Source organism: Zootermopsis nevadensis, unplaced genomic scaffold (genome assembly GCF_977971745.1).
Source record: "Zootermopsis nevadensis isolate Lab colony 2312 unplaced genomic scaffold, Znev_1.0 Znev_ptg000024l, whole genome shotgun sequence".
NCBI lineage: Eukaryota > Metazoa > Arthropoda > Insecta > Blattodea > Termopsidae > Zootermopsis > Zootermopsis nevadensis.
Window position 1 is genome coordinate 15,807,244 of NW_028259156.1, and position 25,681 is coordinate 15,832,924.

At 41.2% G+C, this 25,681-nt stretch overlaps 1 protein-coding gene across 1 annotated transcript in view; it reads left to right on the forward strand.

The window, feature by feature from the left end:
- LOC110830922 (hdc homolog, cell cycle regulator) overlaps window positions 1–25,681 on the forward strand; it is a 249,460-nt gene that overhangs the window by 204,085 nt on the left and 19,694 nt on the right. The window contains exons 3-4 of the mRNA XM_087355391.1: window positions 12,227–12,415; window positions 21,638–21,826. Of these exons, the coding sequence (XP_087211517.1) occupies window positions 12,227–12,415; window positions 21,638–21,826 (378 nt within the window). The remainder of the gene's footprint in view (window positions 1–12,226; window positions 12,416–21,637; window positions 21,827–25,681) is intronic.

Sequence of the window (25,681 nt, forward strand, 5' to 3'; positions counted from 1 at the left end):
AAGTGATGGAACACTAACCACACTCTGAGTTTTATTTGGCATAAACACAATGGTTCTTATATTTTATTCAGTATCCATGATAACGTAAAACACGTCTATTGCTTAAGCGTCGCTGATGACTTGAATTAAAGGGAAAAAACTATTTTTCTCTGACATACGTAACACTCACTCACCGAATGTTGTCGTCGAGTGGTTTTCACTTCTTATTCGTGTGGCCCCGGGTTCAATTCTCGGTCCGTAGACAGGCTATCCTGTGGTTTTTCGTGGCTTTGCTCAATCTCTCTAGGAAAATTAAATTTAAATTAGGCCGCGACCCCTTCCTTCCTTTCAGATTCATTATTCTGTAATCGTATCAAATAGTTTTTAGTGAAACTGTACAGAGTACAAATTACGTGTTTGAAAGTAAGGAATAGAACAAATACATTTTCTGCGTTGTAAATCCTGCATTCTGTGTGCTACGGAAAGTCAAGCTTTCCCGTGCTAAATTAGTACATTGCGTTTTAATGTGTTGTGGAGAGACCCGTGTTGCCGGATGTAGAAATTATTTTTAAAACAGACAAAAAGCCTCCATAATCTGTCTGAAATATTTAATGCAGTTTTATTAAACTCTTCCCAGTTGAGGATTTGTTCGATTTGAGAGGGCAATGTAAACCAGGGGCAGTGGAATTAGTTTCGGAGAACAAAACACACGCGTGCACACTTCGCTGACAACTGCAGTGCGGTTGTGGTCCGAACGGCCTCAGTCTCAGATGATCACGGATAGAGTCAAGTGTGGCATTACAGTATTAACAGAATTCCAGATGATTTAGCCGAAAAAGGGAGAGAAAAAAATAAAGTCGATTATGAACATTCGGAGAGAACAGAGTATTTGGAACGCACACGAGCAGATAGCGGGATAATATTGAGATTGATCTGACAGAGAAGGGGTGTGAGGTTGTGTACTGAATTCAATTGAAATTTCAGTTTCCAAGGCGTTGAGTATGAAGAAATCTGTCTTCTTGGTTGTTGGCGTATAGTCTGGTAGAAGTTTGCCGACGTTTCAGAGGCATTAATCACTTCTGAAACGTCGGTAAACAGACCACGACGCAACAACCCAGTAGACAGCCGTCTGAATTCAATTGGAGTCCTGTGACGAGCTGTTAACCTATGGGTTTCATGAAAGGAGGGGATTTATGGCCCAGTTGAGCGACTGTCAGCATCTGAAGATGAATTGTTTTATGTAATTTATGTAACCCGACGACTCATGACCGTGTCCAGTTGATCCCGCCAATACATTTTCTCACCCTTCCTTTTAAATATTATCTCGACTGTTTACGAGTACAAAATTGCGCTTGTGTGTGTCTTGAGTTCGTTGATTAGTGTACCTAACACACCGTAGATTCCAGAATGGCTTACTGTAGATAAACGTTTGTGAAATCAAATATTTACTCAGTTTTGCTGGCTTGTCATTCTCGACACTCGTCAGCGCTTGCAGTGGCAGTGGTTGTCATCAACTTTAATTATTTATGAACGCGAAACGAGGTCGTAGACCTCCGCCCACATGGGACGATTAAGTATCCTTATTTTAAGAGGCTGCGTACTGTAACACAAATGACACTAGAACGGGGCTTCTTCGCGTTGTATTCCAGACGTGAAGGGGCCAATCTGTGTGTTTTGCCTACGTCACCAGCTTTCGGGTAGAAGGGAAACAAACGCATCCCAAGACATTGCCCCAGACAGGTAGGAAATAATGTTTGTGTGGACAGTACGTGATCCCCTAGCCTTTTACTTCTGACGGATCTCGAGCGCACAGATTCGACCCGACTACAGTAACTGAACGGTGCATGGACGCCGACTTTTCAACATTTCAGGGAATGCTGTGAACACAGAAACATTTTTTCTCTTTTTTCCTGAAATGAATACCTACTTATGGTGAGTGAAATTTTTTAGGGCGCCCGTGGAACGGTGAATGTCATTCTGGAAAACATGATAGAAAGCGACAGTTTGGGAGACCTTGAAGTTGAAGGGAGGGTGCTATTAAATAATTAGCTCGTAACAGAACAATGTGTGAGAATGCGACTGAATTCATCTGGCTTATGGGCCATTGCTGGGCTCTTGTGAGTACGAAAATGATCCTTTGTGTTCCACAAAACCCGGAAATTTGATGACCAGTTGAATGAGTGTTGGATTCTGTTCCAAGGATTTGGTAATTGTTTATGAGCGGATGAAAGTGTTGGCAGTGTTGAAGTAAAACTGTTTTTCTTTGTGGTCGTTTCCCGTACACGAAACGCAAATGAAGGAATTAATTCAGAGAGAAATTGAAAGCCCCGAGCTAGAAGACCACATGGCGGTGGTGTCGAGAAGTGTTTTTTTTATAGAACTGACATAGAATCTTCACTGACGTATCTGCGCTTGCTTCAAGAGCCGAGTGGTCTGTTTGCTGGTGTACTTATCGTGTTTGCTTGCAGATATTTTCGAGCAGGCATTTTTTCTGTTCGTAGGTTTGGTAGGCATGTTTGTAACAAAATGGTTCTTTATGTTGAGTTTCCCATTATGTGAACTATGTTTCGTGTATACTTTTATTGTTTTATTTAGATATTTTATTCCTTAGGATTTAAAACAAGGTGCGGGAAGATACTGCACTGAATGATAGATACCTCTTAAATAAATCTTGAATGTAATGTTGATTTGTTACTGTCATTCTGTAGTGCCTCCTTGAACTCTTCAACATTTTTGAAGGATGTTTAGTCTGTTTATATATCGAGGGCATCGTGCCAGATAGGCGTAGCAACATTTTTGCATAATCGGAGATGCTTAGCCTAACAAACATAAAACAGTGGGATGTATCTCATGCCAGATGGGCGTGATTAAATAAATGTACCGACGCCTCAAACAGTAGACAATGCCTAGCTTAATTATGGTGTAATAAACGCAGTATGATGATGGCTGTCTTCAGGGTTGTATCGCCGTGAAGTCTGGTAGAATATTATCGACGTTTCGGAGATCCTCGCTGCCTCGCATCACCTGGACGACGAGTCTGCACGGCGCTACAACCCACGAGACAGCCATCTTCGTACTCACCGCCGTGAGAAACACAAATTCTGATAATAAATGAAGTGTTTTCGTAAACGTTTAGAGAATGTTTACTGTTTTCTCAAACCTGTCATATTACTAAAGAACGCTTATAGACTTAACAACCTCAAAATTGCAGAAATGCCAATTGAATTTCGACATTTAAACGTTTGTTTTTTCTAATAAGAATGCCACCGTTTTCTTTTAACCATGGCACATCGTCTTCGGTATTACTGCTGCATTTATACACGTGGCAATGAATATGCAAAGTAGCGGAGAGGTTGTTGGAGGGGCATCCCTTCCCTTCACCCCGTAGCTGAATAATCAAACTTCATTCAGTTACTGGTGAGTGAACGAGTTTGACCAGTGTAGAGAAATCCGGCATTATGCGCGAAGGTAGCCAGCTGTTGGTTGTGGTACAAGGCAGTGGGAAAATGAATACGAAGTGATTCTGAATAATCTCGTGCCCTGCTGTTCAGATATGTTTGCTCTGCGCGCGGATATCAAGTCAAGACACTTATCATACCTCAACCTATGCCCTTTACCGTGATTGTTTAGGCAACCCGCCAGTTAATCCCGAAGAACACACTCTCAGGAAACCCGAGGTGGAGCGCATTGTGTGCTTTTTTAACTCCGAGGGGTTATATTGCGTCATTGAAATGATGATTATGAACTATCCGAAAGTGGGGCAGCCATGTCCTGTTTGAATGACTGTAGGCTTGCTGTGGCAATGTCAGAAAATTGATTTAATAATGCATGTCAGGATAAGTACTTTGAGACGCGGTGACATTCTTTTGTTTTCTCTCTTAATGAGCTCCCCTCATTTGTGTATTTTTATTAGTGGTACGCAGAAATCTTACAAACCATGTCGCAGTGCCATCTGTTGGTGGATGTAGAAAGTAGACATGGTACCACAACTAGTGTTTGTGATGTGCCCTGCTCTTATTTAGGAACCCAGGAGTTGTGGGAAATCGATTTGATGGTAGTTGAGAGTGTTTTATAGTTGAATAGACTCGACGGTCTGCGTTTATGTCATCAGAACCCGAGACGTTTATCGGCAAACCATGAAAATTCGTCCATTCTGGACCCTGCTAAGTAATCGAATGAAGCGATGACGTGACATTTTTATATATTTCACACGTTCTTATATTCCTGTTTTCAGGCGATTGGTTGTGATTATACTAACATATGCCATTTTAAGTTTCGTGACATGTTTTTACTTTTTAAAAAAAACTGCCTTGGTGATTTTTTTTTACACGGATCCTTTGAACAAACCACATATGTAGTGACGCATTACTCAGAACTTGTATTTTTCCGGCGGTCCTCGTGTTTATCTTCGAAACTGTGACGTGAATTTATTTACGCTATTGGGGATGGGCGTTGCATGTAGCAGGCACAGGATATTATGAAGCGTAAGTCACTAATATCCGAAGGAGATGATCCCTTTGTAGACTCTGATGTTGATACGAGTATGATATTAAAATGATTATTAAAGATAGGCCTATTGGGTGTGAGGAGGCGTGGAGTATCTTTTTTTTATGACGTTGGGATGTATTTAACGATGTACATGTAAAACATTTGCGTTTTACTGTTACTAATTATTGCTTGATATGTTTGTTGTTCTACAACTGAATTTTACCGCTCGTGTTGTTTGCAGAATTTCGCCACTGTGTGGTTATGAAACGAAGACACTGATTTTTATCTATTTCAGTGCCATAAAGAACTGGAAATTCGCAATAAACGTGTAATGGAAAATGCGTACTCCATTAGAGCACATTTTCCACTACTACGTAAAACGTCTTACGTAAGCTCTGAGGAATACGCTGTTACATCAGCCTTTTAAAGTACTGTTATAACTGTGTACTACGCCACCTGCTTCGATGCTGTGTTCGCTAACGCAACTTTCTGTGGGTTTTGTGTGACCCTCAGAGTAAACAGCGAATATTTCCCTAACGTCACTGTCCACTTGATCTTTGTAATGAAGACGCGATATTTTCTTTGCGGTAGGAACTCAATTTTTACATAGTTTTTGAAATGAGCGTCGTGCTTCAAGTGTTGCTACTTTTAAACCCCGCGTTACGAATTGTAAATTAATTTGGAGTGGTGTGTGGGGGGGACGGTTTGATGGAGGAAAAACGAAAAAGTGGTCGCTGCCCGATGGGATTTCAGACATACACTCTGGCGTCACGATGCTTTGTAGATATTCCATTCTGCCAACAGCGGTAATATATCGTTGTAGTGTATTAAGTTGGCATTATTGCTAGATACTTTACAATGATATTAAAACGACAACTCGGCCAATCCGACTTTATCACTTCCCATTTTCATTTGTCAGAGTGGTTTGTGAATGCCCATTAGTATAAACCCTGGCTACGGGTAGCCTGATATGTTTACTGCAGTTAATTGGGTCCGTGACATAGGAAAAGTGCAGCTGGATGGGATGGAAGAGAGAGAGAGAGTGAGAGAGAGAATGAAATGGAGAGTCATGTGGCGTCAGTAGCAACAAGTGTCCTAGAAGTGGGTCTATTTATGAAACATTCCTGCATGTCTCGATAGTCCGATTTGTTAGTCCTTGACGTAGCTGTCTGAGGTTGCTAGTTCGACTCTCATCCATTCTTTCTCTGTTGTATCCGTCATGTGTAACTTTCTGGCTTATTTGCGGAAGCTGAAGAATTCTGTGAATTGTTATCTTCTGAAACATCATGGGTTTGGTTGGATTCTAGCCTTCGTTTCACGTCCGGACTTGTCTGTGCCTTAAAGGAGGAAGGAGTTAACCGGAAACTCATGTGTCCCTTTTGTACGGAGGCAAATATGACTGGAGAAACTACATTAGCAGTTACGGATAGGAGTTCTGATCACCAGAAACTGAATTCAGACCCTCCCACGCCCATTAGACCATGGTAGATGCCCATGAAATTAGTTTATATCAGTCTACTCCCCGCACTATATAATCCGTGTTGAAGTGCGTCGGACTGTAACCTACTGCATGGAGCAGAATCCTTCTTGAGAAGCTGATAGTCGCTCATGAAATGGAAGGTGGCCCGGCAGATGACATAACCTTAACTTTTGAAGCAGAATCAGTCTCTACCGCATAGAAAACACAATAGTTCACCTTTACAAAGGTCAACTTGTTAACACTGTTTGATTAAGTAATTGCTGTTTACTGTGCAAATCATACGAAACCTGTGAATACAAAACGGAAGAGTCACCGATTGTGAAAGCTTTCGAGCTTTAAAGGGTCAATGCATGCAGGTCTGTATTCTGGATCTTGAGATTCGAATGTCTTTGCAAGTATTATACCCGAAAAAAATGACCCTGTTATAACTTTTGGCGTTGTTATTAACCAGCGCGCACACACACACACCCTTGGGGTTAGATTAACAAATTAACGAGTCTTTGAGAGCAAAACAAAATGTCTGCCGTACACTGAACGTAGATGCCCGTTGCTATGGGCTTAAAATCAGGACTTGCGACTACTTAATGTATCCACCGAGTGGTTGGCACTCCTGCTTCATGTTCAAGGATGTGCCCTAGCCAAATCTCAGCCCGAAAACCAGCTATGACGTTTTGGATGTTTTCCTCAGTCCCTCCAGTCAAACATCGGATAGTATCTTAAATTAAGCCACGGCCACTTCTTTCCTTATGCTTTCCAATTTATAAATCATCCTAGTACACATAGCAGACGTCAAGGTAAGTGTCTTTCATTCGGGACTTTTTCCACGTGGTGTATATTTAAAATAAGTTCAATCTAATCTATTTGCTAGGTAGTGGTGTATGTGGGATTGTAGGGTTTCCAGCGATAGATCTGTGTCTGAAATGCGTGGCATCGAGGCCGATGCAGTGTGAAAAGCAGCAAAACGTATTCGTCCAACTCTTGTTATCCTGCAGTAATTAGTTTTCAGTTTGTTTACACTTCTTCGAATGATGATGGAACGTCAGGCTAGCTGGAGTTGGACTCTTCTGCTCTATGACTAATCCACCCCATGGGATGGGATTGGGGTTTGGGGTGAGCGCTTCAATATGACAGAACAGCCTCTCTTTTAATACCCTCCGAGTTCGTATGCACACAAAAAAATAAATAAATAGAGGACTAGGTCTTTTTGGTTTCGTGTTCTCTTTATCTCATTTGCCGTACGTCCACCCCTTGGGCAGACATCGGATTTGAAAGAGCAGTTTTCCGCTTCATTGCAGAAACATCCATTTAATTGTTTATGGCTTAAATGACGTGGCGTGATGATTGCCTATTTTCTCGTCATGTTCGTATATGGCGGCATCACGTGTACGACAGTATGAGAGAAAGTTTTAACTAATTTCCAGTCCACTTTTCAATTTTTATACACGTTTCATGACGATGTGCATGCAGTTACCCCGATAAGAGTGAAAACCCGTTTCACGTAGAGTACGAGAGCCAGAATAATAGATATGAAACAGAATCGAAAGCAGTAGCCGTTGACTAGTTACTGCTGACGAGATAAAATAATTTCATCAGAGAAGAGTGAGAAATTGCCATCAACACTTTTCTGAAGAATAAAAAAAAACATTTCTTTTTTCAGGAGCAGAAGATACTTGCACGCTTAAGCTTCGGTTACCGTGACAACTACTCTTAATGACAGGCATTTTTAAAATGTAGTGATCGTACTGAATATCGACCGAGTTCAGGCAAAATTACCTGCTACTTTGTTTTCAATTCTAAATGTTCCAGAAGGCATGAGATTGTATTGGAACGTCGTGTTGTGGAAGAAATGATATTTAAAGATGTGAAGATGACACACACATATCTAAATATTCAGAAATCTGTGCCTGTGTATGGTTTCAAGAGAAGTAGCTCATGATGACGAGGCAAAAATTATGACAAGGTTATTGTTTTCGATGTTTCTCTGCGTTGTGTCGTCTCGTAGATACCAACGTTCCTGAGGAACATGTCACCAGAAGAACGACATTCATATCTTTACCATTGAGAGTACCTCAAATCTCAATGGAGTATTCTTTAAGACATCTTGCTGTTGAAGATATCGCCCTGATGATGGATGCAGTAAGCACCTTTGAAACGTCGATAAACATTCTATCAGACTTCAGGGTGCAACAACCCAGAAGACAGCCGCCATGAGAACCTCAGATTTCACAATAGTTGCTGATTTGTAAATCTTGGCTTTTTGTGCTGTGATTTGTTGAACAGGCCCCCCCCCCCCCCTTCCATGCTGTCAGATATTTAATCCTGGGCACAGATCTACAGATGGCTGTTGAGAGCTTTTTACTGGATCTGAATGCGTAGTACGTGACTAATGCCACGATTTCTCTACGTCATTGCATTATCTAGTTACTTGTTTACGAAGAAAAGCAACTCAACATGTAATTGTGTAACAAGCCGCCAGTTACTGCGGTCTGGAGGTCATCGAAAATCAGTCCCTCGCCGAAGTAAAAATTCATTTATCGCCACAAACCCTTTCAAAAATATTCTTTCTGACTACATAAGATCTAATCTTTTGTTTTGCCGTTTAAGATCGTGACGTTTATATAAAAAAACATATCGTACTTTTTATTTTGTGTTGGGTGTGAAATTTGGTCTCTCTTTTAACTTAGGTTAGGTTCTGTTCGGTCAGGTTACATTTGGTTACGTGGTATTTTTATAAGATTGGTAAATATTTTATAAAAATTGTGTACTGGAATTCTTTCCACACAGCTTTTTGGTCTAATAGCTTCGTACCCATGACTCACTCGGTCTACAGGCCGCTCCATGTAAAAGTGAGTTTGCAATAAACCACCAGCTACGTTCATGGAATTAGTTTGTTGCTAATAGTAACAACAGCACGCTAGCTGCTACTGAGCGGTTTGACGCTACATCCGCTCTCGGAGTAGGAGGTGAAGACAGAGAAGAACAAAGGGGCCGAGGAAGGGAGAATGAATATAATAAGTGAAGAGTGGAAAAGACAAGAGAAAATGAAAAAAAAAATGATAGTGTTCGGGTTGTAGGTGGTTACACCCTAAACGGAGGAACCTACTGCCTCCATTCTGAAAAAAAGAACTTATTTCCGATTGCCAGAGTCCGAAAGGCGTATTAGCGCATTAAGCAACTGATCCTTCGTTAAAAAAAACCCAGCAACCAGAGGCTTTTTTAATAATATCTTGTGATGCCACACAATTCGATACACAGCTAAAGTCAGCAGTAGACTCAATTCGAAAGTTATCAAGAAAATAAGCTAGTTATTTACGTGGTGGGGTGGCATACAATTTATTGGCCGAAACAGATAAATAAAGGTCTTCATTGAATCTAATGTGACTGCGTAAAATGTCTTATCATGCGGGTAACTCATGTGTCAGCTGAAAATTGCCCTGGGTCACGACGGGTGACATGACGTCACGCGCTGGAAGAGAAAATCCCATGATCGCTCTTGTTTCTGTGCAGTGAACTGTCTCTCTTGTTCGTCACGTGTCTTGGGTTCCAAATAGGAAACTTGGAATTGCTTACAGCCGTTCCAGTGTTCTTCAGGATTGGGGGACTAGTTGCACCGGTGAATTTTAAATGCGTTCAACCAGTTTTGTAATAATTTCCTTTCCTCCCTGTGAAGCATTGTTTCCCAAGCGACGGACTCAGTTCTTGTCGGTCCGAAAATTCCAGTTGGACTAGATTTATTTTATAAACAAGTGTTTACGTAATTTGGCGCGCGGTAAAAAGGGCTTAAGCCAAAACAATGTTTGACCTTCTTACCGAAATAGTCCATATAACTTAATGAATTAGAGGATTTTCTATTTTACAACTATATTTGTGATCTATGATGTAGGACATGTATAGATACACGTCATTCTTGTAAGTAGTTTTATATTTGCAGATTTCGTCTCGCTGAAATATCTACTGTCTGGGGAGGTAAACGACAGAGGTCGGTCAATTGATTTTCAACACCTTTTGACTTGTTAACTTGTTTAGCAAGTTATTTTAATCACAAATCAGTTTGTGCGGTCCTGCGACTTTCCGACCGCCTCTACAGTTCGTGCCCCTTTAGTGGAGTACGACAAGCCTCTTGCACGTTAAGAGAACCTGATTTCTGTAAACATCTGAACGGCTACAACCCGAATCTGTTCAGAAGTCCTTCTTTTGTTTCTATGAAAATCAGTGCAAAAGCACAAATGCAATGTAACAAGCTTAACCAAATTGACAATCACAGCACCGTAGTACTGCGTATTCCAAAATGCCCTCTAAAATATTAACATTTATAATGACTTTCAATTATTTCGTAAGTAAGACCTTTTAAGCGGCCAGCAAAATATTCACTTCTACCCTTTTACGAAATTTATGTCATCTACTTTTTTATCTCATACACGCTGTAGATTGTGATCCCGAAAAGTAACTAGTATTCTATGCATAATAAATATAATTGATGAGAGAGTGAGCTAGTTTTAACTCGCCCGGGATGGGGACCGGTTATGATGGACTCATGTGAACAGGAGGAAATTTCTTGACCAGTTAGCGACTATCAGTTTCTCAAGGTCTCTGCAACGTGGAGTTAGTAGGACCAAGTTTGAGGCCTAAATTCTGTAACTGGGCAAACGAACAACTGCGAATTAATTCCAAAGTCTAGTCTTCAGTTCCTTGTGGATAATTTATAAGTTGAACAATCAGACTCGAAGGTTGTAGGACTACCAACTCCAGACAGCTACGAGATTTTCTAGTAACTGGCATTGCAACTGGAAGACAGATTGCGGGAAGAATTAGTGGTTTCCCCTCCCTCATAAACCTACGATTACGAATAATCTTCACTGCCTTTGGATCTATGACATTTTAAGTGCAGTTTTTATACTTGGAACCGGATTTGGCGGGCGCTGTGAAACCATGCATGTTTATGGACCAGTGAATATCTTCTAGGACAGACAAAGCACAAGTTATATTTTTGTTGCAACGACAGAGTGATTGCAGGTGTCCGTAAAGAGAACCTGTTTGGTAGGCACAGCGGGAGCATTGCATGCCTCTTCGTTCCTCCGTCCACCAGGCTGAAGGCAAACCAGTAGTCATGTGGATACAGCGCCCCACGAAATGCTGCTGGCTCCTCGGTTTTAAATTCGGGGAGCATGGTTGGAACGGAAGGCTTCTTCTGTACGAGTCTGGTAGGAAACATTTGCTCCGCCCCGATCCTTCGACAGCTTGTGTTCTGTGTGGCGTCACGTGGCTAACACCAACAGCACAAGCAGAATAACGAAGTAATTCGCAATAACGAGAGGGAGATTATCGGGTCTGTGATCGCCTGTAGAGACGTTTTTTTTTTTAAAACAGTCGGTAGAACGCCTGATGGCGGGACGATGCGGCCGATAAGAACGAGAGTCAACTATGAGGAGGGCAACTCCCAAGATAACTTACGCGTATAGCAGAGAAAATAATTTGTCATGAATATTAGGAAAGTCTTTTCACAAAGTAATCCAAGTAGTGGTGTTAATTTTAAAGAGCAGGTTTTAGACTTGTCGACGTTTTGGAAGCTGTCGGTTGTTGGTTATAACGCCGTGTTGTCTTCTGTGTGATTTAATCGTTATTGCATAAAGTGTTAATCACTTACTGAACCGCAAGGCCCCGTAGCCCAGGTCACACCACACCACACACCTAAAATCCCAGATACGGAAATTACTTTCCGTGCAAAGTGAGAGATGTGAAAGGTTGTTCCTGCACTACATATGAAGACGATGTCTCGTAAATCGGAAATATTCGCTGTCTGGTGCCAAAATTTACGCTGTTCCAGTACCATCCTGCTGCACGTGTCAAGACTGTTCTTTAGCTACTGGCTTTTATGTCTCTAAGAGCGGCGCAGACAAAGTTCATCTCGTTTGCGAGACGGCTTCTTAAATCTGACTGTATATTTTGGAAATGAAACCACGTGCATGCACGAAAAATAGTTTCGAAAATGAATTACAGCGCTGCTTATCCTTGTAACTTCTTTCTTTGGGTACTTACTTTTCAATATTTTTCATGATCAGAGAAATTTGCAAATAAGTTATATTTCCGTTCAATACAGGTTCCGCTTTAGACGTGTCTTAGTATAGGCCCAACTTTCCTTGCTGTTAACGTACAGAGCTTCAGGAGAGTTGATCTGATCGCCAAGGTAAAAGTAATGAAAGTCACGAAGTTGGTGTTGGAGGATTGGCGGCAGGGAAAGCTCCACGTATTATTCTGAATTCTGTCTGTTGCATCTTGCAGATGGAGGATGAAGGTAACCATGGCAACGACGACACCCGATGCTTCATCCTGTCAACGCTGGCAGCTTTGCACACTTCTCGCGTGGCTTGTGTACTTTGCCAGTCGCCAATGCTGGTGTTCGACCGCTATCCTCTGGTGGACGGAACCTTCTTTCTGAGCCCACGAGAACACGGAAAGTGTTGCCTCGAGGTAAGTCACATGCAGATGTGAGTCTGCTTACCGGATTATTTGTTAGCATGCCAAGCAACTGTAAACCGATGATATTTGAGGTTTTCACGGCGATGAAGGTGTCGAAGTTTTCTTCTTCGAATCTGCTGAACGGGTTTCGGTAAAATTTGGTGCTGTGGGAATCTGCTCCAGTATTTCCCAAGGTAATTTTATCTTGGTCGATATCTGCCCTTTGGATCCCGTATTTTTTGCATGTCGTTTGAATGAGCGTATACATTTTCTTAAAATTTCTCCTTGTACAAAAATTAGTGCACAAAGTATATTGTTGATCTCACGGAGATGCAGAACATTTTTAGAAAGAGCCCAAAGTAATCTGCGTGGATATTGTAAATACTGTGTTGTACATTATGGATTGTTGGCCGCTTTATCTGCTGCAGCAAATAGTCAAAAGAGTGACATCCCCGGGATAACAGAAGACAAATTTACAAAGACTGTTAGGCGTACCCTATTAATGTGTCATTATGTTCAGAACAGGACACGTTGTGTGCGTGGGACCAACAGCTAGCGTCCTGCGACACACTTCGCGTTTATTTCTAGACACAAACAGTGAACGAAATGAGTCAGTGAGTTAATAAATCTGGGCCATTAACCTCATAAACATTGAATTTAGCCCATGAGTCGACTTCTTGTATGTAGTTCCATTTCTTCCACACTGAATGTTATGGTTGTTACAAAAAAAGTTATGACTAGGCTTCTTAAATTAAACGACGTCACAAGATATGTTTAGACTGGTTTAGTATAAATTTGTGAAATACATGCTAACGAGGTTCATATTAAGCAAGAACTGTTTTTCTAGTCTTACCCTGTGGAGCAGAGTCCTTGTTGAGACACTTGTAGTTGCTCAGCGACTCGAGAAACTCGTCTTTTATGCAGCCCGTAAGTTGATTACTATCCTAAGCCGATTAATGTAGTTGATATTTAAGACCGATATTACTGTCCACCCATGTACAACTTTCAAGAGGGATCTTCAGTTTACGGACACGATATCTTACATGAGATTTGAGGTGTTTGCGGCGGTGAAATTTTTGATTGTTTTATGGGTTGTGACGACTTGTGGTCTTATAGGTATTCGTAAACGTTTTGGAGAAAAGTGTGACCGCCATTGTCAGTTTAAATTACGAAGGTAATATGGTTCTCCGCAAGATTCATAACCATCCTCAAGGCTACACGGTGACGCAACCCAGATATCCTGTGTTACAGGACAATTTTTCTGGAATAAAATACTCTACAAAACCTGTTAATTTTGGTAATAAACTTGGTGTTACTATCCCAGAAGAAATTGTATCCAGTCGAAAGAAATCTTTTCCGAAAATATATCTTACGTGATGTAGCGCCGTTTAGTTTCGCAGAAATTTACCGACGTTTCAGAGTTGCTTACTGTCTCTATCACCAGGGCTTCATTGTTACGTTTTTATAAATGTGGCACTTACGATTTCTGATGCTAAGCCTAATTTTTGCCTGCCTCGCCGCGAAAGAACAATATAATTTGTACGAGGCATGCGCAGAGGATAATAACCCGAATTCACTTCTTTACCATCTCAGTAACTTCAAATGATACAACAGTAGTTACACGCCTTCCTTTTGTGGTATCAAAACTCGGAAGTTTTAGTGTCATTAACACTAACGGCCGCCTTTGGGTAGGACACCGAGTTAGTGTTATGCAATTGTTCTCACCACAACTTACTCCCGTTAGCAAATGACCATCTTTTTTTTCAGTAGTCGGATGAAAAGTCATCTCCAATATGCGATTTATGTACATGTTTTTAGAAACTACGGAAACAAACAGAACTGAGATCCGTTATTTTTAGTATTGGAAAGAAGGATGGAATGAACGGATAACAAGCTTTGCTTTTCGTTTTCCTGCTCTCCCAGATCTCATTTGGCAAATACGTGTGTAAAGTCAGTCACCGTAACAAGGAAGAAATAGCATGTCATTGTGGAAGACGAGTTTCTCGTCCGGACTGACGGCGTTCTATTTTACCCGAGACCCTTCAGGCATTTGCTGGAATAACACGGCACGGAAGATTTGGGCCTGTTTTTTCTGTGCGTTTTTACAATCCAAGGAATCTGTTGATGGATTTATAAATGGATTTTACGTCGTTTGAGTTAATGTGCTTATTCACAACTCCATAGGTATCTATTAAAAATCAAATCACGCAACTCAAAAGGAACATGACAACCCAGCCTTCCCAGAAGAAAGAGATGTGTTTTGAATATTTCTTTCGAGAGACAGATAGAAGATGTATTGTGTGCTTAGTGGTTCTTACGTGCGAAAGACCGATGTTAGCAGAATCCCAACGTTCAAAACCACTAATAGTGTAGCACATTCCGCATTCCTAACCTAGTTCCATCCAAATTCGATCTCCAAAACCTATCTCTTAGACCCATCTTCATGTTATCTTCTCTTTTGTTGTGGGTCTTCAAATTAAACTATTTCCAAAAGTTATCCAAAGTCTCATTCGTGACGGGTGGGGTACTACTTGAAAATTCACATTGGGTCAGGATCAGCTTTCTGTTTGAGTAAACTAATTTTACGTTTCTGTAATGGAACTTTGTGAAGTTTTAAATTGTGATGAAACGTGTGCCCCCCCCCCCCTCTCCCGCATTGGCGTTCTGACAGCTGTTGAATGTCAAGGCAGACTGGCAGTAATGACTGTGTGCTTGGGACGTGGGCAACCATGTTCTAGTCGTTGACAGGAGCGTAAATGTTAGTGACACTAAATTGTAGGCGCCCACAAACACTTCGTTTCTCATAGCACGCTCAGGCGTATCGAAATATCATTTGCCAGTCCACCGGAACAGTGTGGCGGAAGTTGCAACACACATTTGTTACAGATGTCGTATGTATGCCCTTGAATTATTCTCTTCCAGAGTATTTTTTACTAAAGTGATATGCTAATGAGTCAGTTACATTTTTAGAGACGCATTAAACCTTTGAACCCCAGTACTAAGTGTGAACCACCTGCTTTAATAATCGGTAAATTTTTCATTTTGACCACAGAGTTAATTAATTACTTTAGTGTGGTAAATAACTTAGACCTACGAACTGTGTGGTTTCTTGACCAAATTTTGAACACGTAAAACTGAGAGAATACAATCATTCACTTAAATGAAATCACTGAATTGCTTGACAGCAGCAAACATGACATTTACAGACGCACCGGGAATAAAACGAGGTTTGAATATTAATAAAAACTATAATAATAACCAAAATTAGTAACCCATTAATGTTCATTGTACTTCGTTTAGGGGCTTCATTGTCATAATGAGGTTAATTTTTCTAGGCAACACAATCGATTGACGTAAATGATGCATTAGGATCCTCTCTCTTGTGTGATTATAACAGATGATAACGTGTACTTCTGTGACGTTTAGGATCGGAGAAGTTCTTTGGGTCATAGGAATTCTGTCAGGTGTAGTTAATTCAGCCTGGAACCTCTGACAACTGTCCACATTAGGTCCACAAAACACATCATAGTTTCGAGTATGGAATCGTTATTAGTTATTGGATTGCATGTCTCATAGCTTCCCACAATTATTTACCTTCTGGAAACCTGCTAAGACCATGCTCATTCTAAACTAGGGGGTTGGATATTATTTTTTTACCGGTGAGAGACTCCCCCTTCCCCATCAAGACAACCCTGAAGTTAACAAATTTCTTAATAATTTTAATTCTTTCGCTCCGACTGGAACATACGTTGTTTATATATTAACATTAATGCAAATATCTTTACTAATAACTAATTTATAAGTGATATCTTAAAATCTTGTTGATTTATCACTGTTAAAACGTCGAATGTGGAATAGTCACCTCTCAGCCTTCTTAGGTGTAGTACGTTGTTACACAACAAATAAATAATAACACCAATAGCAGCCACATCAGTTGATACAGTTCTTTTAAGAATATAAAAATAGAACTATCTTTGTAGAGATGAATGTCTTCTAGCGGCGTGTAGTCTGGGAGAAGTTGCCTACATTTCAGGGATACTTGCTACCACCATCACCACTCATCGCCCCGATGATGGAGGCAGCAGGTACGCCGCTAGGACCTAGAAGACAGTTGTCGACCCTCGCCGCCGTGTGAACCTCAGATCCTGTTCTTATTAAATTTCGGTTTTGTTGACGTCCGTTGTAAAACGTCTGGTCCCTGTACGCGCAGAACGGCTGATAACGCTGTGGTAGAACTTGTTAAGCGGGTAGTAGCTACTGCAGGCTCGGATCCTCTTGACAGGACCCCCCACCGCCCTCTGGATTCCGCTCCGCAACAATTCCACTTGGAGAACAAGATTAAAATTAAGCGCATTATCGGGTTCCCGTTCAAATATGGAAGTTCATTAAGCCTTAATAAAAGTATGGGGTTGCCGTTTTCCTGCGTTGTTTCAGGTCTCCTGAATTCTGGATTGCTAGGAGTACCTCAGTAGTCGTGTCCCCGAGTAGTTCCAGATGAATTTCGCCCACAGAGCATAGTGTATTTATGGGTATCGTATGATTCTCACTGATTATTTCCCTTAATAGCATTAATCAGGCGATCTTTTAATGGCGATCCGTTGTGTTCTCTTTGCGGTACGGACTGGACATTTAAATATTATGTCGGTGAGCTTCTGGTTGCCTTAACAGAAGGAAGAGCGGGCATTGCCTGGGGACCTTCTAACTATAAGATGCTCTTCCCCCCCCCCCCCCCAAATCGAAGTGTCTCTCACTCCCCCCCCCCCCCCTCTTCTGGTTGCTGAGGTTTAGTCTGTTAAGGTCCGGCCACAATAGATTCAAACACCAGATCAGTCATTACAAAAATAAATTATGGAATGATCCCCACTTTCTTCTAAAATGAATATTCTGCAGATTCTTGGTCAATGTTTTGTTCTGTACATCCGGTTAAACCTAGTGACCTACTTTTGCACTTATCTCATGCACCACAGCTGTGGCGGATTTAAATAATTAAGCACCTGACGGAAATTCACACAGCATCTGTCCCTTCTAACGGGAAATACTATAACAAGTGACCGGAAGAGAACCCACCGTTGCCGTGGGGCGCGGCCACAGACATCGGATGGGGTTCTTTTTAAAGATTTTCCTGAAAGGGTAATAGTATATTATTTCCATATTTCCGTATTGTATCAGTGGGTAAAAATGAGCACCAAAGGATGTGTAAAAGTGTAGAATACATTTGCGCTGTTTTGGCGGGAAGTCGGATTGTTCTTTGAAAGCGTCGTACATGGGGCCTTTGTTATCAGCGCCTTGTATTTGTGTGTCCACGTTGGGCACTTGGTTCGACACCCTTCGTCAGATTTGTGAATTACGAAATTCAGTTACGATGACATAACCACTTTCACAAATTGCTTTTCACTGTGACCACATATTTGTGAAAATATACCTGTACTGTCTTCTTTTTCGAAGTAAGTATGCGTTTTGAGTATTATTTGTTATATATAAATTCTTTGAACGAATATGAATTTTCTTTTAATTTAAAGACGCCAATTACAGAGCAGATGATCTGAGAGCCAAACCACATCGGCATAATGATGAGTGGATGTGTAGCATAACCTCGGCACTAGATGGCTGTAAGTGGTCAGCTTCACGCCTCGGCCGCTTTATCTCCACGGAAACAGCCCTCAGGCTGGATGGGCCTCAGAGCTAGGGTTGACGCCCCTACCAGGAGTCGAACACCAGTCGTGAAGTTAGTAGTCTGTACTGACTGAACCTTTGATACGAAATTTTATAGAAATGCGTTTGGTATTTTCGGAGATAAAACTCTTTGCGCAAAGAACGCTAACGAACCAGCCACGCACAATTATTTATATTGCGTTTTTGCAGCCAGCTGTTCATACTGCAATTCGGAGAGCGAAAGTGGTTCTGGGTTGGAGTTGACCTTGTGCTGCAGACATGCATAAACACATGAGCGTCAGACTGGCCGACCGACTCTATTGGCGAACAAAAACTTCCTCGTACTAGCCTACTGTTGCCGGAACTAAAAACGGAATTTCAAAAGAAATAACAAAGACGTCGTCATGTGGGCATTGAGTACTTCCTGCATGGCTGTCGCCATTATCCATCACTCTACCTGCATGACTGTTGCGACCGACAGCTGGCTTCCGTACGGCGTCAGGTTTCTTTTACGTCGTGTCTTTGTGGAAATTACACGCCTAGTTTTCGAAGTCCGATCTTTGTTTTGACTTTGGTAGACTACTACGTGGCTCATAAATTGCAGGTGTCCCAACATAGGTATGCTACTAAAGTAAGAATCTCTATAGTTAGGTATTTATTTGGTCTTACAGGATTGCGTTATGAGGATGTATTTGGTCCTTCTGTGTTGCGACAGGATGTTGTCCTGTAGGTGGTTGGCAACTTTATAGAGCAATGGCTTAAGTGAAGATGGAAGTAGACATGGGAATTAATATATTTTATTTGTTACATCTGTATATTTTCTTGAATCAATTTGCTGGCTTAACCCTTTGCGGTTCCTTTTAAATACCACTACTGCTCTCAGGTGGTCTATGTAAATGCCACTACGCTGTATACATTCAACTACTATTATGATTTTTTATTTAACTTAAAGCAGTGAGGCGTGGAGTGTCTAGAAGACTGTTTCGAAGATGGCAGCTCGTGGAAGAAATCCTTCACTTTGCCGTAGAAACCAGTGCGCACTAGTATTGCTCCTGCTTCTTACTTCGAGGGTTCTTACCCAGGGGACTTCGCCCTGCTTCTCGGTGTGATGTTTGGCCTAACTTGTTTTGATTCCGAGGATGAAACGATAGAATTTGCAGTAGGATCTGTGTTCAGAGACGCGGAACTCCACTGCTGGATGGTTGAAACGGCGACGTTATATATGGGGGTTGGGGGAGGGGTGGAAGGCGGGGGCTGAAAGACATAGAGCAATTCAATGTTTGAACGGAAAGTACTGACTGTGTGCTCCTGCTGCTTCTTGCTTCTACGTTTTTGCGTCTTCTTAATTGGAAACTTTGAGACTCTCTGCCTGTTGGAGTTTGTTTGTGTTTGTAGCTTTTGATCTTCATCTCTCCCCCCACCCCCCAACTCTCTCCATAGTTTACATTTGTCATCTTTTCCACCACAGCGAAAGTAAGTAAACATTTATAGTACTCTCTTCGGTCATTGTTCTGTTTCGTCCGTGGTTTCGTGCAAGAAACGGACTAACCAACGTCTCTTGCAGACGAAACAGTTTTTACTTACTATGAATTATCCTTGTCTGGAAAATAGTAGGCTTGCTGTGTTCCGTTGCTTGGTTCTTTACTCTAAATTCAAAATGTCCGCTATGAAGTTAAATTGGTTCGTTAATGACATTAAATTAAGAAGTTTGATGTGCTGAAATGCTCACAAAATTTATATCCCCACACCAATTTAATATTATTCCCATATACGTGGGCCTACGTTTTGCACCATTTTATGACGTCTACTTTAAAATCTTTGCACTGATGAACACGATTTTTAGCGTTTTCGTCCACCCTTCGCTTGTATAACTTCCTTCTGCTTGCGCCAAGAGAAACCTCAAATCCTACTAAGAAACCGGACCCCCCCCCCCTCCTTGCATTTACGCATACAGTAATACGTACCAGATGCGATGCACGAAATAGGACCACATTTTGATGGTGCGAAGTTACGAGAGGGGTATTGCTTGTAACCATTCTAATTTGATCATGTTATTATTATAAACGTGATTACTGTGAAATACAATCCATAATAATTGCAAAACCTTCGTTGTTCTACTCTGCGTATGGTTGAAGCATTGATGGGAATGTAAATTAACAATACTGGACTCGTGTTCATATAAAACCGTAATAGGGGTGTGGTAAATCCCTGGTCTTGTCATTTCGTTTTATAGAACCGCAGTGGCAGTGGCGATTATAATGACATTACCAATAATTATTTTTATTATTATCTGAGCCGGTTCATCTAAAATAAACTACTCGCTACGGACTGGGTGACCATGCTTCGACTCCCGGCAGAGACAGGAATAAGCACTGTCTTCTGGGATTTTCGCGCTGTGCAGTTTAATACAAGTCTGTCAACGTTTCATAGGTGCTCCCTCCTTCATCAGGATGATGAGTGGAGGCAGTGCCTCCGAAACGTCGGTAAACTTCTACCAGACTACACGACGCACATCCCCACAAGACAGTCTTTCATACTCGGAGCCGTGAGAACCTAAAATATCATCTCGTGCACTTCTACTGTTTTATCGTATCGAGACGCAGTTGTCGATTTGACACGTGACAGGAGTTCACTAAATTAAAATTGAATTTATTTGAAATGAGCTAACTACTAAGACTGTGTAGTCAGAAACGCTCTTGTCATTTAGGCATACCTCAAGTTAGACAAGATTGTTTTGCTCTAAATTACCATTTATCTCCGTTCTTACTCATCTAGGGTTATTTATTTACACTTGTGAACTAATTGAATTGTATCACAACACTCAGCGTAGGATAATAGTAAAAAATAAATAAGCTGGAAGCCATTTATTTCACATTCGAGGTAAAATTTGTCATTTATTCTGAAATAATGTATTCAGAATTACCATAGCCCTCAAAAAATTACAAAATTTCCTATTGCATTCGTTTAATACAAAACTGTAACTCTCCCCTTTTGTTGTCTTTGTGATACAAAATTTACCAGCACCAGTGAAAGTTTATAGGTCGAAAAAGTTTTAGGAACGTCCTCACAAGTCACACTTACTGATTTTTTTAATCTGTACAAATAGGTTATACAATTTAGACGTTCAGTGAAGTTCAGGATGATGTACTAGATTTGCTAAATTGCATCTAGGGCGTTATATGAAATACAGGACGTGAAGCATCAGTCAAACTTAGGTTGTAATATTTTAACTCATACATACTAATTTTCTTTCCAATCATTGGGACATATCAAATCACAGTTTACCTCACGTGAGAGACGAGCTTGAAACAGAATTATAGTTTATCCCTCTAGCCACGGAGATAATCCCGCGTTTTGCCCATGAATTGTATTTATGGTTTTTTTATGTTTCATCAAACAGCATTAACCAGTAGATCACTGTATTGGTGAAGTGTGTTTTCTTTGAGGTACGGATTGAATTTTTAAATATTATTTAGATGAGTTTCGTGCTGCGAAGTGTTAACTCGCGTGAGGTACGGTTCACGTGTACTTGTGGCGGAATACACGTGAGTTTTAATGGTAAATCATTGTGTGTTTGTGCAGGTCAAGCTTGAAGGGCGAACGCAGTTCCTGTCAGCCGTCTGCATGGCGTGCTTGGAGGGCTGGGGCCCAAGACGCAGGCTCCTCTGTGTACACTGCAGCACTCCCTGGGACGGGTCGTCACTGGTACTCGGTACCATGTACTCCTACGACATTTTCGCCGCCATGCATTGCTGCCCTGAGAGATCCAAGGTAAGACAGACACGTTCGCGTGCTTTGATAACCAGGAACAGTGAAATATTAAGGGAATTCGTATGAATACGTTTTAGCACGCACGACTTTCAGAAACAAAGTAGGAAAGTTTCCTCCTCCGCCCCCCCCCCCCCCCCAATGTTTATCTTGGGATTTTTTACACTCCAGTGCCTCGTGATCATTAAGCCAAAAGGTTTTTGCAAAAGCCCTTCTTCCTCTTCGTGGAATGTAATTAAAAACGTTCTGTAATAATATTTTCTGAACTTTCTGTTGCTTATCATTCGTTTTGATTTTGTTGTGTGGTTCTTGATGCTGATATCAGGAAACGCGTTTCGACGTTTCGTCACATTTAATTTATGTTGTTGTCCAAACTTATTGTTATGTATGGGAAAGAATTTGTCGTGCCATTGTCTAGAACAATTTTTGTTTTAGTATTTTTTTTAAGAATTATTGTTCGCGTTCATTTTATTACCGCATTTATTCTGTATTTTGTTATTAAATGTGATTCTTGTTATACGAGGGGAGGGGAGGGGGGGTTGTTTGTGTTTCAGCAAATCGCAACGCACATCGCAAAACGCGTAACGCCATTTTTATGTTAAACTTGCGCCAGAATGCTAATCTTATTATCTGAATCACATTATCTGATACGCCTGGATTTTGGCAGTGGATTCTGCTCATGAAAACGCAGATGACGAGAGTTACGTGTGCTTTTTACTCCTTTTATCGTGACTTTCTTTCATGCCACTTAAACCCTATAGTGCTAATACTGACACGACTAGATTTTCAGTTTCATCTGTTGGGATTATGGCAGTAGAGGAGAAATACAGGTCGCCATATCCCCCCCGGGGGGCGGGCGGGCAGGGTATTGAGCTGCTGATGCATTCCGAGTCCTCGTAGGCAGGAATTAACCGGCCCATCTCAGATCGGTAATAGGATTTTGAAGAACCCATTATACGGATTACGCTTTGTTCAGAATAAGGAAAAAAGAACTGCCATCAGTAGCCTGTTAGATCTTCTTAGATCAAGTAATGAAGACCATCAGAAGTTTCGTTGAGGATAGAAATTACGAACAGTGATGTTCGGATGTGAGAGAGGCTAAGCTTTGGACTGATGTTTTCGATGTTGGGCATAAATTATTTCCTTGAGTAGTCAATACGCCACGAGTCTCGTACCTTTGTGCTTCAGGCCTTATGTACAGAATTGTCTTGTCGTTAGGGACTTGTGGGTCGTGATTTTGGATAAATTGATATATACATATATACTGGCCCATTAACGTCTGTTCTAGCATTTATTATATGCTATTACAATAAAATCAAATTGTCCATTGTCTGAAATGTGTTCAAGAAAGGCCTACTTGTCGTTCAGGAACTTGGTTCAGCTCCCATATTTAAGTAATTAGTTTATGTTCATTGTTTTTATGTACAAGTGTTGTTCAGAGACATTCCGGGTTGATCCACTAACTCACCTCTACGATTTAACTGGAATTATGATGCTAACATCACTTTAGGATTTAGAAAATTGTAAGGTCTTGGTTTGTATTGTACAGTTTGTACATGGCTGGAGGCTGAAACTCTGTTCTGTTCAAGCATTGTACACGGAGTCACGACGTGGCCAATTAGCTCGTCCGGATGCTGTTCAATGAATACGGCTGGTAAAAGTGTATACAATGAGATCGAAAGTGAGCAACGCGGTCCACAGCTTGCCCCCCCCACCCCCCAAAGTTGATGCCAAGGTCAAGTGAAACAGTGGTGTAAAGCCACCTTTTGCGTTCCAGGCATCAAAGTACAGATCTTATCTACTATTCCGGACTCAGCTCTGTGACTCTGAAAGGAATTGGAGCCAGTCAGATCTCCCCAGCTTTTACTGACGCAGAGCCGAGCGTCGGACAGAAATTAGGGGACGACGGCGTATTGATTAAATCAACTGGTGAAGCTGCGTGTGGAAGATAAATTGTTAGTCGAAAAGTAAAGGAAAATAAAATAAATAAAAGTCCATACATTAATTAATTACTCGTTTCAAGAAAGAGATTCGATTACTCTTGTCTCGGACAGCAACGATTTCGTAACATTGTTCTTTGTCCTCCTCGGCTTTGACACACTGGTTCGGAATGCTGCTCGAAGTGAGTTACACGTGTTGCAGAAATGACAGGATACGTTGAACAGAGCTTGTCGCCTACCTCCAACCATTCCACTCGTTCTCCTTCGAATGACTTTGCTTTGAACCTGGTCAGTATGTTTGTCAGTTGTTGTTTTTTTTGGAATGTGAAGGTGGATTGTGGGGGTGGGGGTGGGGGGAAGAACTCAAAAACTTGAGAAGCTAAGCACGACTGCACTTTAAAAAACTTGAAAGACCACCACGCCAGGATTTCGTGTGACGTGTTGAGCTGTTGGGAATATCTACTCATTGCGGTCAGTATGTTACGTGACAGTTGTGTATGAAGTTTCATGTGATCCTTTAAATGTACTCCCCCACCATTAAGCCGCATTGCCATTTATTATTTAGATTCATGTCGACATTATATTCAATGTCCCATGTACAGTCATGCAAGAAATGTGACACAGTGCGAGTGCACCATTTATTACCCCAGTAGGAGAGTCTCATTCTTCAATATAAATTATCTTCTTTTAGGTACCCAGAGATATATTATGCGTAAATATATTGTGAATTACAAGTGGAGACATCCATTTAAAAAAACAACTTTTATTCAGCCCCTGCGGTTAGAATGGCAAGATAGTGTAAATGTATTGCAAAAAGCCACTAACGGTGTTTGGGGTGCCATGTTTTGTCATTGCACCGCGTTATCTACCTTGGATTCCTGACTGATTTTTAGTAAATATGTGTAGTGCAGTGAAACGGGAAAAAAAACCGATAAAGTGTAAACAGCGGTACAGTTTAAGCTTTATTTGGTAATGGGACTTCTTAAAGGTTATGTCGAGCGAAATGAATTATTCTGCTCCTTCAGATAATACTCTTTGTGTATCGCAACCTTTTCTCACCTGCCTGGTCTGTCAAAGACGCGTGACACGCACACCAAAAAATGTCATCTCACGAAACTGTACATGGTCATGAAGAGGTATTTGTTTAAATGTGCAATTTTTTTTGTGTTTCAAGACTGAGGATGTTCAACAAGCGTGAAGGTGTATATTATTTTATTATTTCTTTCGGAAAACAAACGGGTTATTGTAGTGGCTGGCAGTAAATAATTTCTGACGACAATTACGACTGTGGAGAGCTGTAACACTTTAGCTTGCATTTTTAATTTGCATTTCTGGGATGTTACACCGTGTAGCCCGGTAGTTTATCGACATTTAAGAGGTACCTGTTGCCTCCATCATCAGGGCGATCGTCGATAAACGTCTACCAGATTACTCGACCCAACATCTGCCAACTTCATACTCGCTGCCGTGAGAACCTGAAATCGCACCAATACAAAGGCGTTGTTTGTTTGTATTTTTATAAGTGTTAATCAGGTATCCAATTTCCATAAAAATATAGCCTATAAAATGCGAAAAATCCACAATGTTTATTTTTCGGGCTATTTTCTTTAATTAAAGGGTGACGGTATGATAATAGCTGAGAGGAAGGGGCGTAGTCCTATAGACACGTGGTGGGTAGAAATGTATAAACTTATGTTTTGTCTTATTAGTGTTACAAGACATTGCTGTGTTTCTGTCATTGGGGGCTGAGACGAGGGAAGCTTAAATATATTTACTACTTCTCTCCCCCCCCCCACTGTGCCTGTAGGAAGAAACAAAGGCGACGCAGGACGAGTGAAAGTGAAGTTTAGAACGTAGATCGATAAGGCAGCATTAACTAAACTGTTCGTGTGAATGTGGGAATGTATGCTGCTGTGTG